Raw genomic sequence first — 18,443 nt, 5'->3', positions numbered from 1 at the left:
TAATTTATTCAATGCTGCAATTGCAACTCGCATGAACGGCTAGATATGTGGATATGTTGCCTTTGGAGAGTGTTGTACACTCGAGCATTCAACGACAACACATCGGCTTGTCGACCCTTGCTTGCCGAAAACGCAATGATTTAGAAACTACACTTGAAAGGTACAGAATGCCTACTGACAATTTACGAATGTGCGTGCTAAGCAGCCCGACATATAACTTATGTGGCTCTGACCAGTTTTGCCGCCAAAGTGGATCCGGTCGAGCTTAGAAACCGAGTTGTTGTCGGCGTTGACCTGGCTAGATTGTGATTTTACAAAATAAAGCTGAAAAACTGTAAACATCCAACGTTAACACCAACGATCTTGTTTGAAGCTGCAAGTCTTCTTCGCGACATAAATCATAGCCGAAATCACAGAGAATCAGGGCATCTGGCGTGTCGGTCGAATTTATATAAAAAAAATCTACGTTGATTATGCTGATATTGATACGAAAGCACACGTAAATATAAAAATCAGCTAGCGATTAACCGATATTAACGTTGTCACTCGCAAACCCATTTGAGATAAAAACTGTAAAGCTTCTGACATCACATATCAAAACATAAGGAATAATCTCGAAATTATTTATTGTATCACACGTTAATATTTATGGGTTTCATCCCCAGAGAAAATTAATGCTTGTTCCTGATAGATCCAGATACTATTTCTTCATCGTGTAGACGTCTAATAGTATCCCATGGCGTTATCTGGGTGTACAGTTAGTAGTATAAAGACAATAATTGGTAGTTCTTGATCCTGAAGCTAAACAAGTAGTTGATGTTATTCAATCAGGCTCAATCTCAGTGATAAGTCATTTAAATATTTCCGGCTACAGGCTGCTTCAAGATCAACCAGTTTGAAATAATAGAGATATATGGGATAAATATTGAGGATAACGCGATATTTACCTTTTCATCATTTGTATTTAAAGACCGCTAACAGTATTCATGAAGGATTTGTCTACGATTCACAGTGATGGGGTTCTTGATCTGATGGGTGAACATGCCAACATTGACAGTCATTGTATGACACTCGTCCACGAATATCTGCCTGAAAATGGTGTTAATAATCCGTTGAATACGCTCAAATATAATCTACACGAGAACCAGATAGAAATCAACTACTGAAACTACCTCATGTCCCAATATCAACTTGAGGCCAATTAAGAATCATCGCATTAAATACCTGATCTCTGGAAGCTACACCCCCGTCGGGTGTAAATGTACCCAGTGATTGTTTCTATAACGCTGAAAACGGATTTTACTGACAAATCCACCACGATAAAATTCATCGAGAGAGAACCAAACCAAGGACTTAATTTACATGCATCAAATATCGAGAAAAAATTCACAAGAGGGCCCGCAACGCTGTATCAAGTTCAGCTAAACGGTCTCACGTCTAACGCGGCTTGCTACGGGATGAGAACGCACGTGCGTGATTGCTTGTGGCATGCGTTGTTTTGTGCAGATTTGGCACCTGAACGATGGGGGTTGAGATTTTTGTGAACCTTTTCGCGTGCGTGTTAGTTTTGGCTGCTTGTGTGCGTTGGGAATTCACTTGTGTTTGCCGTGGCGGCAAAGTCATGGGGGGGGGGACTACAAAGATCAAAACCGGATCGGTCATGTAAATCTAAAACTCCCAGTTTCACACTATATGAAGGTGGGGTAAGGTTAGTGGAATATATGGAATAATGTTGCAATGCCTCTATAATCAATGGTTTACTGCATGGACTGTTTCGCTGACGTGAAATAGACGTGACTGTCAATTATTTCTGATTTCGAAGGAGGGAAAAGGGTGATCTATTCTATATCTCCAATGTATGACCCATTTTTATATTTGAAAGATGTGAATCATTATGTCAAGGTGTTTGATTTGGATAGGAACCAATTTTTCCAAAAGTACCCTCATAATATAATGTAGTCAGTTTGTTAATCTCAGAGGAAGATTGCTCTCTCTCTCTCTCTCTCTCGTCTTTCTTTCTCTCTCTCTCTCTCTCTCTCTCTCTCTCTCTCTCTCAATATGTATTCCTTGTTTAATTGATAATAAAACTATGTTTTCGCTTTTAGTTTATTTTACTTGCGCTAATGTTCCATGTTATTGTTTTTTATCTAGATGTGTACTACGCAACGTGATATTTATAACAGATACAGTCTTGGATGCAGAAATAAAGAGGTAGTGTAGATATGGTTTCAATTTGACTTTGGATACCGATTGACTGAGATACATCTGCTATGTGTTGAATACCATTGTCTGCATTTTGTTATATTTTATTGCCTGCAATGTGTTGAATATCATTGTCTGCATTTTGTTACATTTTATTGCCTGCAATGTGTTGAATATCATTGTCTGCATTTTGTTACATTTTATTGCCTGCTATGTGTTGAATACCATTGTCTGCATTTTGTTACATTTTATTGCCTGCTATGTGTTAGTATTATTGTAAACACATGTTGGTTGTATCCATCACTGGGAAGACTAGCAAAAAATGATAAACAAAACTAATAAAGCAAAAACAAATAAGTAATAATGTTTAATTACTGTACAAGGAGAACTTGAAACATATCGTCTATCGTTTAAGGCATTACTGTACAAAGATGATAAAGTTTTAGTTAATTATCTTAGCCTCGTCCTTTGCTGCAAAACAAGGTATCCGTATCTACTGCAGATGCTTTCGAGAGAGTTGAAGGACGAACTGTGAATATGCTCTTCAGTGATAGATAATATCTTTGTTGTTTATTTTGGACACAGAAAGATAACACATGCCTCAAAATACCATCACTAGAAGCTCCCATATAGCTCCATAAAGTGTATCAGTACTGTCACTTCAAATCTAAAATGGACAATTTGTGTTCTGTATTGCATATGTAACTATTCCAACAAGGCATCGATAGTCTATTAGAGAAAATTGTAACATTATCAGATAGTTTGGATCATAAATGAAACACTGACCACGAACAGACCTTATTTTAAGACTAAACTATGAAGTAGATAAAAACCACATGGATTTCAATTTCAGATGTGCAGGCTGCTAATGTCGACACCAAAGCCACGAGATACATGTTGTGACTCAGATCTGTGTAATGTTATTCCGCATTTCGAGAACATTTTCCATGCAAATGGTAAGTTAATTTCGTACACGCAAACATGAATGTTAAATATGAATATGCACATGTTGTTTTAGATACCAATATGGTCATCAGGACAATGTATGCTTAAACTAATTCTATATAGTAATTTCGTACCTCGTTGTACACTACATAGCTGTTTTGGTGCCGTAAACCACTAGTGCATACCGTATTGTACATTTAATCGTGCGAAGCTAAACATTGAACGGTGGTTCTAGTTATGTCAAATCTAATTACCATAGAATAGAGCGCAAATGGATGAATTGTTCTGGACCTTTAAACAGAGCTTTCTTTTATTAATATTATATTGGTCTATATTTTATACTTTGTGTAACCCGCAGTGACATAGGCAATAGGCATAAAGGCAAAATTATGCTTCATAATGGCCCATTATTCTTCGGTATAGTCCACATTTTAAAAACAATTCGATAGTTATGAATTAATTTTTGCCTTTTACACTTTGTAGTTGGAAAATTATAAAAAGTTGTTATTGCATTATCTCTTCATCATAATCAGAGGTTTATTTGTAGAAACCTGATTTGTTTGACTTGTATTTGTTAGCCTTAGTCAGCAGGTCTCACTTATATGTTGTTGTTCAAATGATAGAAATAAAAATGCACCGCTCTGAGTCTTAAATGTATTGCTTCCAGCATTGTAACCAAGTTAAATAATTCATGAACCTTTTCCATGCTTAATCTGAAGACATATTCTCTCGAGCATGTTGAAAACCCATGTCTTTTCTTCAATCTGTAAAAGGCCGACATAAATTTAACATTGTCCTGACAAAGTAACACTTGAAAAGTGGCCTGAGAGACAATGTTCACACGTGTACATTGACCTAGTCGTCGCAAGCCATGGGCGATCAGCAGCTACGTTCCTTTATCGCCCGTATCTGCCTGTGCTAAGATCTTTTCGTTTTTCATTCCAATGAATTCCACTGGTGTTCCGAATGAAATCCAGTCCTAAATGTGCCGATGTGCAAATGGTCTGGAATGCGCCGATATGCTCAGTCTTGATGTATCACAATGATATAACCCAGAATGTCTTTAAATGAATTTACAATAATCCGAAAATAGTGATTTAGTCCGTAAAGCCAATGAGCCCTTTCTGATTCTAATGAATAATTTAAATAAATCTTCTCAAACTGAACACTACTAAACAAGATCTTTTACTTGGAATAAATAATTATAATGTAAACAACCTTAATATAAAAACCTAAGACACAATAAGAACATTCTTAGGTGTAAATAAGGTTTGATCTTTTACTTATAGTTTAGCAAAAATAGACCAAGAATTTCCAAGTGAAAAAACCAATTTACTGAACTCAGATCCAAGTAAACATGTTTACAAATATTAACTTAAGGTTTAGTCTACACTCATTGACAAACGTTAGCCTAGTAATGTGTTGTTTACAAAATGAACGTTACAATTTACAAACTTGGAGAAAACATAACATGATGTGCATTTCTATATGCTACATACTTTCGTTATATGATCTGCACTCATTAATATGTGATGTACATTTGTAGCCTTATGATGTGGTCACATAACAGCTTTATATGCTGCGCAATCTTCATTATAAAAAGTTGCTAGTTTATTTTATGTTGTACATTTTTATTATGTGATGTACAAAATTCTTTATGATGATGATCAACCTGAAAACACCCTCTAGAGTGAAAATTACTGACGACCATTTACAAAGTTAACGACGAGCGCAGTACGATGTATGTTGGACAAAATTAGCCTAGTTTGTCTGAAACAAATTTTCATTGAAATTAGAGAAGATAACCATTACATTTCTTAAAATCTATCACATTCAGAACTCATTTGGATCGATATTCGGGGAAAGAATTCAATTCAGAAAAAGCTGCAAGTAGTTAGGTATTAATTGCGGTTTGATTTCATCTCCGCGGTCGGTAGCTACTGTATCCAGACGAATTCCAGTTTCTTTTAATGTATATTAAATTACACCAGTGTGTGTGTGTGTGTGTGTGTGTGTGTGTGACTCAGATGTGAAAGGAGGAACACCACTCTTATTTCATGCACACTTTTTTAATTTTTCTTTTCTTACATAACGACTTGAAATCAAGGTTGTTGACAGTGACTGACTATAAACTTTAACACAGTAGGGAGCACTGCCTCCCAGTAAAATGCACAAATACCAGACTGATCGTTAGGCCATTAATAATTAATAAATACTTGTATTGGTATGGTAACATGCCAGAATAATGGTCGCTAGGAAATGTCGGATTTTTAAAAAAGTATTTTTAATAAACAACAACTGTTAATTTGTTAAAATACGACTTGAATTTCAAGCATCTTCTAATATGCCGCTCTGGACAGTCACACTGCAAGACAAATGATAGATTTTACAAAGCATTATAAAGGTGGTAAGGCAATTAAAAAAGAATTATTTCAGTAGAACGTGCAGAACACAGGCCTTCTGTCTGTTTTCTGTGTCTTAGTAATTTATGTTCAGATTTGGTCTCAGCTTCACGTGCCAAAAATGGCAAATATTATCTGATTTGCATATGACTCATTGCAAATGTGTCCTCAGTACAGGTACATTTCATACGCTGAGGGTTAAGATCAGCTGCTAACCATTTAGAAGCAAATGCTCTGTAGTGGGAACTTAGATAAAATAAAAAAAAATGCATTAAGTTTTTCAACAAATTTGCTAGACATTTGTCAGCCTGGCACATACCAAAACATAGGTGGAGCAAACTCTACAGTATTAATTGTATGACATAAATATCGATAGGTCGCATCCCAGGGTAAATTTAGATTTGTTCTGATAGATCCGGATATTATTTCCTTGTCGTGTACCAGTCTACTACTGTCCCATAGCGATCTCTTGTATTCAGTTAGTAGCCTAATGGCAATCATTAGAAGAACCTGATGCTGAAGCTGAAGAAAGACAGTTGATTTTCTTCAATCTGGCTCAGTTTCAATGATTCATTAGTCATCTAAAACATTTCGGATATTGGCTGCTTGAAGATCAACAGGTTTGAGATGTATGGGATAAATATTGAAGAGAACGCGATATTTTCATTTTATTTGGTGTTTGTATTTAAAGACTGGTAACATTATACATGAAGGACAAATAACCCACATCCATTACCATGATCTGAGATGGATCACTTGAAATGGTCAAACGCTCAAACCAGTCTAGTCAATCATTTGTTTATATCGACAGTGACAATGACATAATACATGTTTGATTTAGCAAGACGTCAGTGGCCTTCAAATTGGGTAGATAGTTCATGTCTAATAAGGTATGAATGTGGCCTTAAACCCAAAGTAGGTGTGTTGTAAAATAATTTGCATTATCATAACTTACCGCAAAAACCTCAAGAATCCATAAGGGTTTTAAACGAAATACAAAAAAAATGACAAACTTTAACAAAGGCGTCCCTCCTTTCCGTGAGTGACCATAAGAGACAAGTCGTATATATGTATGTATGTATGTAAGCAGCAGGGATGCTGAACAGACCAATTTTGGAGCAAGTCTTCTTTGAAAATAAAGCTTCTTACGAAAAAAATGAAAAAATAAAGTCAATCACGAAAACCGAAGCCTCAAACCGACCGAGATTTCTCTAATTGGGTTTAGCTCATTTTGTTACTTCATCGCTGTCGCTTGTGTTTTCCAAATTGTATGTGTGTTCGTTTACCCACCCGGACTTTCATCGCTGGTCGTCACCCTCCCTGCTGATGTCTCTCAACCAAAAATGTTATCAAGACCTACACGATATCGCGACCGCGGATTATGTAAATTCATCGTGATAAATCCGTGTGGGGTAGCTTGCGCACGTGAAAAGAAGATTTTGAACTTAATTATATCCATATCCCCATAACACCAAGTCGGATGAACAAAACGCTGAGTATGTGTATCATTTTCATTAAACACAACTAAAATATTGCAGTTGTCTCTGATCACTTTAGGTATTTGTGTATATCGCTGAGTAACATACATAACATCGGTGTTTTTGTGTCTGCCTCGACAAAAAATATCCGAGCTGGATTTGATTGTTTGTCTAGCATCACATCGTCGTATACTACGAGATTATTGATAAAACAAGCGATGTCATCCACAGATGGGGATACATCAAAATCAATAATATCATTGCCGTCCTCGTCCAACAATTTTGCATTTTCATTAAAAAAAAATTAAACACATTATCGCATCTATGATCGTTTATAGATGGTGACACTAAATATAAATTATCCCACCTGAGCCATCTCATTATCAAATTAATCAACAATTGTGTATTACCAGACCCAGATGGACCTATGATAATTGCTCTCATATAATTTGCTAGCGGTGGATGATATTTGACTGGCTTTTGCTTTCGTATCACTGAGAAATCAATGACATCCAAGTAAGACAAATATAATAAGTAATATGGATTTATATTGTGTTCGATTAAAAGCAGTGGATTAACAACAGTAATAACAAAAAATTAAAAGCGTGCACTTACAGGCAAGTGTGTGAAATGTGGTACAAAAAGCACAGATTTATCTCCCTTGAAAAGTCAAGGAAAACAGGTGGTGATATCGCTGCTTTACTGTGAAAATTACCTGGAGCTCCATGGGCTAAATACCAAGTAGAAAAACATATTCCTGGATATAATTAGTGTCGTCCTGGAACCCGATTTGATATTCGACTTGACGAACGAGACGAACCAAGACCTGGAGATTATCCAATAAGTGTGATTGATCTAGCATGTTCATTATGTAGCGTACAAAAATAAGGATTTACAACAAAGACGTATTGCACATTGCAAGTTGATTCACTCGTTAAATTCTAGTTAACAAAATCGCTGAGAAAAACTTGCCAGCGTCCTAGCAAATTCTGCGATGAAAGCTAAACTGGTATTTCGGGCGGGTAATTAATCAACCGAGTATTATTATTATATTAGAATCGATTTATAATAATAATAATAATAATAATAATGAGGACTTTGTATAGCGCCTAATCTTTAGAAGCTCTAAGCGCTTTACAACTTTAGACAACACCTATAAGATAAGAAACATAATAATATTATTACAAAAACAAACAACATGAAATCAGAAAAACATTATTTAAAAAAATTATTTAAAAAAACATGCTGAGAATATTTCAGGTAGGAAACATTATTAGGTCTTTAAGTTTGTTCTTGCTGTCGAAATAAGTGAGTTTTGAGAGCCCTCTTGAATGTGATCACTGTGTCTTTGTGTCTAAGTTCAGTGGGCAATTCATTCCATGTTGCTGGGCCCTTGTATGCAAAACAACGCTGTCCATATATGACTTAGTTTTCATACTTGGAATAATGAGTATATGATTGTCAGAAGAGGAGCGTAAGTATCTTGCTGGTGTGTACACATTGGTGAGGTCAGATAGGTATGTTGGACTGGAGTCACACAGTGAAACGTAGCACAGAGACCAAATTTTTTGTTTGATTCTGGATCGAATGGATAGCCAGTGTAGGGTACAGAGCAGCGGTGAGGTGTGCTCTGATCGTGGTACTCTAAGTATGATCCGAGCAGCTGTGTTTTGAACCTTCTGAAGTTTCTGGAGTAGATATTGAGATGAACCAGACAGAATTGAGTTACAACAGTCCAGTCTTGAAAGTACTAATGAACACACAAGTGTTTTAGTGGCATCAACTGAAAGATATTTGCGAATTGAGCTGATGTGTCTCAGCTCAAGATATGCAGCCTTGCATATGTTCATGACATGTTGGTGCAATGTGAGAGTACTGTCCAGAGTAACACCTAGGTTTCGCACTGATTGTGTGAATTTAATGTTGGCGTTGCTGATATTTATTGTTTTAGGTAAAGGATGTGAATGAGAAAGTCTTTGTGTTGTGATCAGAATGGCCTCAGTTTTATCATCATTCATCTGCAGCTTGTTACAAGTCATCCATGATTTCACATCAGAAATGCACCTCTCTACACCTTGGATGGTAGCATCAACTTAGTTGGGTGGCTAGATTTGTATATTTACGTGTCATCAGCGTACAATTGATGAGACACTGGATGATGATCTATGACACCTGAGAGCGACTGAGTGTACAGAATGAAGAGAACAGGTCCAAGAACAGACCCCTGTGGAACACCACAACAGAGATCAACTGGATTGGAGTGTATTCCATTTGCAGATACAATTTGTGTCCTGTTGACCAAGTAGGACTTGAACCACAGTAAGGCTGTATCATGAATGCCAAATACATGCTGGAGACGGTGAAGCAATATATCATGGTCTATTGTGTCAAATGCTGAATACAAATCAAGGAGGGTGAGGACTGTAATCTTTCCGCTATCCAATGCAGAGAGAAAGTCATTAACTCCTTTTAGAAGAGTAGTTTCAGTACTGTGGCAAGGGCGATATGCAGATTGTACATTGCTAAAAAGACTGTTTGAATTTAGATGAGATACAAGCTGGGATAGAACAGCCTTTTCTAAGATTTTTGAAATGAATGGGAGATTAGAAACTGGGCGGTAGTTCTTTAAATCGTTATGTTCGAGTGTTGGTTTCTTCAGCAGAGGCTTTACAATGGCAGTTTTGAAAAATGATGGGAATTCCCCAGATGAGAGAGAGGTATTAATAACATCAGTTAGTGACGGCAATGCTGGATCTAAGCACTCAAGCAGCAGTGATGTTGGAATTGGATCAAGTTCACATGGCTTTGGTGCACTATTCATCACGATTGTACGTACGAAATTCATAGAGACAGGTTCAAATGCTGCTAATGGTTGCCGCTCAAATTCTGTATCCCAACTGTATGGTGACGACGAGTCAATTGAAATTGTGGTGTCATGCTTATCTCTAATGGTTTGTACTTTGTCACGGAAAAAATTTGCAAACATGTCCGGAAGGTCGACTGGAGAGAAGGTAGTTGGAAGTGGTGTTGATTTGTTCCTTGACATTAGCTTGTTAGTAATCTCGAAGAGCTCTTTGCAGCTGGAACTTTCCATGATCTTAGTAGTGTAGATGGCTGATTTCGCTGCATGAACTATATTTGTAACATTCTTCTTAGCGACTTCATAGATTTGCTTATTATAGCTCGAGAAGATATGGCGAGATAGAGCAGCGATTTATAAACTTGCTGATGCAGTAAATGTAGCACTATCTGTTTCTGTAGAATGGTTAGCACGACAGGCAATATGGAAAATTTAAACTACAACCACCTAAACAAATTCAATATGCACATTTTGATGTCAGCACTCCCAATGAGGTTCATCAAGCAGATATTTTGTTTTTACCACATGATACTATTAAAACAAGTAGACTTCAATCACGAATTTACAAATACGCGTTAACTGTCGCTAACGTTGCAAGAAGCAGAACTACTATTAACTTAACAGCAACTGACATTGCATCTGCTTTTGAACGAATTTATCAACGAGGATCCGGACCACAAGGTGGTCTACGAAGGCCACAGTTACTACATGTTGATCCTGGCAAGGACTGTCTTGGTGTAGTATCATCTCTAATGAAAACACAGGCACTCGTTGAGGGATTTATTTGAACAATTGCTGAGCGGTTATTTGGATATCAGAATGCGAAGGAAATAATTCAGAAAGACATGAGATCTCGTGAACGGGTTGCAAGACTACCAAGTGTAATAGATGCGTTAAATAATGAAATTATTCGTGCAGTTTCAATGAAACCCATTAATGCGATCAGATAAAAAAGAACCAGTACAACAAGTACAACGACATGACTCCTTTTTAAAACACCAGTTGTAGGTAATGTGGCTGTGAGGTATTTATATGAACCTGGTGAACTTGAAGGGGGTAAAAAATAAGAGCAACTGATCCTATTTGGAGTGTGACGACACATACAATTTCCAGCGTGATAAGATCCACGGGTAGACCTGCAATCTAGAAATTAGATTCAACTGCTCCTCAGTGTGGATTTTTACCTGAATAATTGAAAGTAATTCCTGAGGACACACAATTACCACCGCATTCACTTTTGTGAAATGGCTCCTCGACGTTGATTACATTCAAGACAGGTCAGCATCACATTTTCGCCTGTGTGACCAAGACTACTATTAATTCTATCTACGGTAAACTGTCTTGGATTATCATTTGAATATTGCCACAACATTACTGTGTTACAGCTTGCACAATGATTATTCTGTCATTGTTTCAGCGTCATGATAAATTCAGAGTCGAGATCAAAATCGCGCTTATTTCTTTTGTCAGATTGTTAATAACTAGCTAATGTTTTCTTTACTAAATCATCGCCAACACCTTCGGTGTCGCCAGTATTTTGATTATTATTTTCTTTGAAGTTTATAATAACTCTCCGCAGCTGAAATATTCTTCTGACTCAAGACACTGCGAGATAAACTGAGTTTAACCACTCAATATGATCATCAGCATTCGAAATATTAGTATCCGAAATAGTTAATCCTTGTGACGAATGAATCGTTATAGTATAACCTTGTGTCCATGGAGTTTTGTCCATAGTTAACGCGCTCTCAACAACACTGACATGAACTAAAACAATATCATTTAACACAAGGATTTGTTTAGTACCCCAACCTGGAATTTCAACGTCGATATTTTGCCATCCAGTATCTGCTGGGCGATAACTCAATGGTACAGGTAGATTTTAATTTTTTTTTCGTTATGTAACAGAAATAATTTTTGTTGAAGTGTATCACGAACTATTTTTCTACTTGCAACTATCAAATAATCTGGTCTCGATAACTTCCAAACATTGTTCTTAGGAGTTTCTCACGCATTATTTCACACTGAATTTTATTTGATTGTAGTCCGATTAATTTCTTAAGCTCTTTTAATTCTGGATCAGCGATCTACGGTCAACATTTAGTTCTTCATCAACAAACTTTTTCAGCCATTCATGCGAAGACAATCCAACAAAAAATGGGAGTTGACCATGATCACCACGCATTATCAAAGCAGTATTTGTTGTAAACAACCAATCAAGGATTATTTTTAATGTCTCCATCGACACTGTACATATTGCATCCCAGATAATAGTCTTTGGAATATATTTTTCACCTATTCGTTCAGGAGTCCATGTATCTCTATTTCATTGGAAGAAGCTGTGATAAATATGAGATATAACTCCTCGTTCGTTCATTTTTCTGGCGAGTCTATGTGTAGGGGTTAAAACAATTATATCAAGTCCACGAAATAATTCGGTCACTCGTGTTGTTTTACCAGAACGACCCGGTCCATTAGGATAAACAGTCTTATGTCTGGTCACAGGATCATATACCGATGATGCAGATGACTATTCTGACATTTGATTTTTTTGTAATAAATATCCTTAATTTCATCGTCGGCAAATTCAGCTTAACTACGTATCTTTTCTTGTATCATCCTTATAATCGTATTTATTATTCCACAATCCGCCGTGTCCGTATTCCACACAATTGCGTTGTATTTCTTCAAGGAATTCCAGCCGTGTTGGCTTCAGTGAATTTTTATTCTGATCAAAATGAGCAGCAAATGACGAAACGGTAAAACAATTGCTCAGTAATTCTTCAGTATCGTCACGGGTATATTTCAACGCAAGATTGTTCATTTCTTCATGGAGAGATTCTGGACGGTAAATATCTTGATTAGGTCGTACAAAGTGATCATGTTTTCAATCATCGGAACTTTGAAACAGCCGCACGGATACAATATCGATTTTACTGACATTTCTGAGAAAATCAAACATATCACCGTTATAGAATCTAACAGTTCGATTTCGTAAAAATATTGTTATAGCCGAAGTCCACGCATGCGCATTATGATCAATAATCTCATTCGGAGCTCCGTTCGATTGATATTTCGATTCGTACAAGATCTCTCCGGTTATCGTTTTTACCATTATCGGAAATTTTAATTTCTTCCACAGTTCTGGGACGTCTTTGATAGACGCTCCGGTATCTTTAACTGCTTCTGCCCACTCATTTATTTTTTTACGTCTTAGATTCGATAAACCATATCCACGTATTGCATAAATAACTGAAGTCAGAGGATGCGCTCGTTCATAATACGGTTTGTCAATACCAGTCAACATTCCTAGTTTGGAATTTTGTATTAAACGCAACAATATTTCAAGTGTTATGTAATCGAACAGGGTCACGTTTGTCATGGATAATACAAGTATCGTTTACGTTTGCGGTATCTACTACTACAATAAACTTCACTCTAGAAAAGTATCTTTGATTGTCGAGATGATTAATAATCTTCGCCGCTCGTTAGTCATTCATAGAAGCATCGATAACACATAGTGTCGCGCATGATTCTGAATGTTGACCACACATGAGATGCACCATCACCGTGAAATTCTTCCCTGGCGTCATGAATACTTTTAATCAGAGTTTTATTCGTCGAATCAACCAGATCTCGGATCGGTAAGTACAGGGGTTATCCTAAAAAATCTATAAACAAAATAACGCAGTAATGACATCATTATAAAAAACGCTGAAGATGACCTCGCCAGATTTAGACAAATAATATTATATTAAATGAAGCAAAATGAATGTGTAAAACATCCCATCATAAAGAATTATGAAGCATCTAGAGATGGTGTAATCAGGAATAGTTGATTAAAAAACCGATCGGTTCTATTAATAATGCTGGTTATCTCAACTTTACTATTGGGGAAGAAACATAATTGCTCTCATAAATTAGTCTATGAATGTTTTCATGGACTACTAAAAGATGGTTTTGTAATCGATCATATTGAGTCAGATCCGAAAAATAATTCTTTGTGTAATTTACGAGCAGTTACACAAAGTCAAAATTGCAAATGTGTTGAAACGGGAATTCACGAAATAATTGCAAGGAAAGCTAATAAATCTGTGAAAGTGGAGACTGGTAAAAAAAAATATTTAAACCAATGAATACAGCTGGCAAATATTTTGATATTTGCATACCTTCGGTTCAACGCGTCGCGGATTATACTTACAAATTGGCGTATTCTAATAAATATCAAGAAAAGATAATATTTCAGTATCTCGCGATTGTTTTAGTTACCAATACTCCTGATAAAGGAAGATAACTATGTCTGGTTAAAGATAGAGCGATCAAAAAGTTATCTCGTCTGTATTTTACAATAGTATTTGCTTAGAAAAAATGTTTGGGGGTAATTTTTTTCCCATCATGGCGCAAACAATATAACCAAATCGGTATTTTCAAAGAAGTACAAACAAAGTCAAGGGATATCACTCTGTCAGGTAAAGGTAGAGCCTGTATCATCTAAACAATTTTTATTTACTGATGAATAATGGTTCTTTTTAGTTGGATTTTATAAGAAACTATATCCTTATTTTTCTGAATCTGTCAGGTTTCTTGCTTCCTCTAGATTCTGTCAGCGAAAGTAATAAAGAAGAAAAAAAAATACAAGCAACAATATAAGCCATGCCCGTTGCGTGAGCTGCTTTTGGATTTCTAAGTATTTTTTTAGCTTATATGGCATTGGGGTCTGCCCCATGCTTGAACTTCAACAGCAAGTACACCTTCCCACCATGTCAGCACGTGGTGGCTGCTCTTTTGCACTCCCGGTGTTGATCATCGGGAGCTTGCAGTTTGTTGAATGTAGAGAAGGCCCTGTTTGTATATTGTGCCGTTCTTATAACTAAGATTGTATATAATGGTTTAAATAGCTTGATATGATGATGTAAATATGCTACTATATGTACTATGCTGTCCTACGGACTAAGATTGCATATAATGCTGTAAATATCTTGATATATTTTGTGCCGTCCTTAGAGCTAAAATTTTATAAACCGTAAATATTTCGTATCGCCCTCTGGACTTGCTATAATGTCGCTTGGTAGTCTAGGGATTCACATGGGTATGTGTCGTCCTTAGATCTAAGAGTGTATATAAATATCTAAATATGTTACTATAGTTAAGGTTATGTGTTATGCAGTCCTTAGAAATAAGATTGTAATTGATTATGTAAATATGCTACTATAGTTAAGATTGTATATAATGTTGTAAATAGCTTGATATAATGTTGTAAATATGTGTTGTGTAAAAATCTTCTATTTTAAACAGATATTTATTATATAATAAATTTCGTAAATATTAATGATATTATCTATGAAATTAACAAATTACATAATAATAATAATAATATAAACATTTCTGATCCTGAGAAAATTATTTGTGACTTTGGATCATTACAACAACGAAAATTTTAAGACAGATATACAATACCAGCAGGAGACAGATACATTAAGCTGATTCAACAATCTATGTTACTATCCTAGGCGACATCAAAGGTATAGAAGATGAACAATTCGTATCACTCGCATGCTCGAATGAAAAAAATTAGATCAGTATTATCTCACAACTACGAAACAACAAAGATTGTGAACACGCGTGTGAGGCAGTGGAGAAAGATTATGTGAGATCGTAAATGATTCAATATAAAAGTGAAAATGAGAACAGTGACAAAGTCACTATTGATTGTGAAAGTGAAAGTGCTGTCACTAGAGACTGTGGTAGAAAGCTAAACAGAATAATTCATTTCTGACCATAGCAAAACAATATTTTTTCACATAATAATATTAATTTGTATTATGATAATAATATGCATTCAGATAATAATACTTAATTTGATTCAGATTTATATTTATTCTGATTATAATATTTATTTTTGTTATTCAGAAATATTTTTATTTTATTTTCTGAAATTATTTTTATTATGCAATTTTCTGTTTTCCGTAGGACTTTCATTATTTTGAGTATTATTTACCCCCAACAAATTATGAAATCAGTCCTATAATTATTATTTTGAGTGCCATTTACCAAAAAAATTATAAAATGTTATCGCTGATCACTATTTTGAGTATTATTTACCCCAGCAAATTCGATATAAATAAATAAGATTTATATTTTTATTATAATTATAATATTTATTCAGGTTATAATATTTAGTTTTATTTTCAACAATTATGTTATATTATATTTTCCCTGATTAGGATTCAGGATTGAAAATCAATCACGAACGTGAAGATCTACGAAAAGTTCTTTATGATCTTACATGCAGATTAATATTTAGAACTACATATTGCAAATCAAGCAAGATTCCCGTTTGGTTAGTAAGTTTGAAATGTATCCTTGATAATAGCAGATTATGACATCGCAGATAAACCGAATTAACGGGATGTAATACAATGAAAAATCTAGGGGGTGCTTGAGGTGTAAATTTATATAAAATATATCCTTGTTGAGCTTGACTTGTTTTTTCTACTTGATGGCTGCCATCAATTACATCACATACAATATTGACTGACATTGTTGATGTTATATTGACAATTCCTGGTGAAATATGCCTATCGCTTCGTATGGATCATTATTATACCTAAGAATACCTGCCATTGGATTTGTTTTTCTCCATGCGGCAAAGATTTGGTGGTATTATTTATCGATGATACCGTTGACTTTGTTAAAATCTCTATAAAATATTAATTTTGGTAAATCAGCCTCAGATACTGCAATGTAAAAAAGAATCTCTTGTTTGTTGTCTGTTAAATCAATGACAGACTTTAAAACTTTATTAGAGAAAAATTTAAGATGATCTTAGATTTTATTTATATGTGCTATCTCTGAAATAATTTCTTCGCGAAGTTTTTCATTGGAATATTCTATTATGTAATTGTAAAATTTATCGCGCAGTTCATGCACATATTGCACATGAAATAAACTAGTTGTATTAAAAATCTTTAATCATATCGAAATTCTGTGTATGCTTATAATGATCAAATTGAAAATTCTAGCCTATTTCTTTGTCTATATATGGTTTAAGCGCCGGATTCTTTCTTAGAAACAACCATAATTCAGTATCGTGGGAGGGGCTATATTCTATGTTGTCTACTCCAACATATTCTTTTTTCCTCTGTTGTAAAATCAGCTCGTTTCGGCTCTGGTGGTCCTTGATAACCCGGTGGAACCTCTGGCCATCCTAACAAACTTTGGATTGACGATTCATATAAATCTACGGAATAAACTAGCGAATTTATTTCTATCGCGGCTGATAATGTTGTTTCGTGAACAGTGATAGTTATTTTGGATTATATTCCAGTCATATATTTATTTCTGCGCTTTAATTCATCGTTGATTTGTTCGATTTGGTAACTGCCTGTAGGTATCCTCATAACATTCCAGTCTGGTGTTCCATTTGGGATTTTTTTATATACAAAAATACCAGTTAATTCTTTGCTTGCAACCCACCGAATGAATTTGATCTAATATTTGGCAAACTCAGATGTCCACTTATATGTGCTAGTGCTGTTTCTTTCGCTGTAATCGCAGTTGGAAAGTTAACGATGAACTGGTTGAGCCTGCTGATATCATGGTGGTTTTGGAGTTGTATTAGCGACGATCTGTTGTAGTAATTCTTGCGATAACGACATTATTTGTAACCCCTGATTTTAAATCAGGATTCTAAATTCCGATTTTCTAAATCGGACGTAGATTCTGACGCAGTCATTGCCTTGTTGCAAATCTTAATCATTTATGTGAACTCAGTATCTGATATTATTCCATCGCTAAGGCCTGGTGATATCAACGTCTCTGTATGCAGCTTTATTGTATACTCATGCAATTTTGTATTTGTACATGTATATATTGTGTGCGATGATATTAAGAAACCAGCAATTGTTGTTTCAGCTGAAACACAACTTGTTACAACTGTTGGTGATGTAATTGTTATTTTTGATAACAATACGCCGGTTCAAGCTATAACAGCGGACGCCGAATACACAATTCTGTCAATATTTCTTTACTTTTATTGTATACTCGTCAAGGATATTTTTCAGTTTGGTTTTGGTTTGCCCCTCACATACTTCATGTATCTGTAATGTTGAACGTTGATTGGGGAGCTCATTATATTTTAAGTAGGTGGTAGTTTAGCAAATAATTCAAGACAACAAGAGTACAACAAACCTAAACAAAATTCTTCGGGTTACACAACAAATGTTTCCTCGAAAATGTCGTAGTACCGAGTACTGAGAACCTGTATATACCGTTAACCTCAGAGCGATGTTTGATGGATTTATTGAGTGGTGTCCATAATGCTGATCCAGACGCTACTGTATACACTACACTGTCGGTGATCTGTTTGATGTCAGAGAGTTTAATACCAATAAATGTTGGCTTTCCAAAGAAATCACCAACGATTCGATTTATATTTTGCGAAAATGTATAAATGATTGTATATGATTAGAATATTTAGATCTAAATGTGGTCATTCCATCGTTGATATTCATTAACGAGTTCATCATCGGAATGTTGCTATCATCGACGTATTTC

The 18,443-nt window shown here is 35.4% G+C and overlaps 1 protein-coding gene across 1 annotated transcript in view; it reads left to right on the top strand.

Annotated features, from left to right (window-relative positions):
* LOC149778424 (uncharacterized) overlaps positions 1 to 18,443 on the top strand; it is a 166,654-nt gene that overhangs the window by 118,604 nt on the left and 29,607 nt on the right. Inside the window, exons 8-9 of the mRNA XM_089939250.1 lie at positions 2,152 to 2,211; positions 3,056 to 3,158. Of these exons, the coding sequence (XP_089795376.1) occupies positions 2,152 to 2,211; positions 3,056 to 3,158 (163 nt within the window). The remainder of the gene's footprint in view (positions 1 to 2,151; positions 2,212 to 3,055; positions 3,159 to 18,443) is intronic.

Source organism: Sinohyriopsis cumingii, chromosome 17 (genome assembly GCF_028554795.1).
Source record: "Sinohyriopsis cumingii isolate HCF-2022 chromosome 17, ASM2855479v2, whole genome shotgun sequence".
Taxonomy (NCBI): Eukaryota; Metazoa; Mollusca; class Bivalvia; order Unionida; family Unionidae; genus Sinohyriopsis; species Sinohyriopsis cumingii.
The sequence above is the reverse complement of the archived record's forward strand: the minus strand, read 5'-3'. Positions and strand labels throughout refer to the sequence as shown.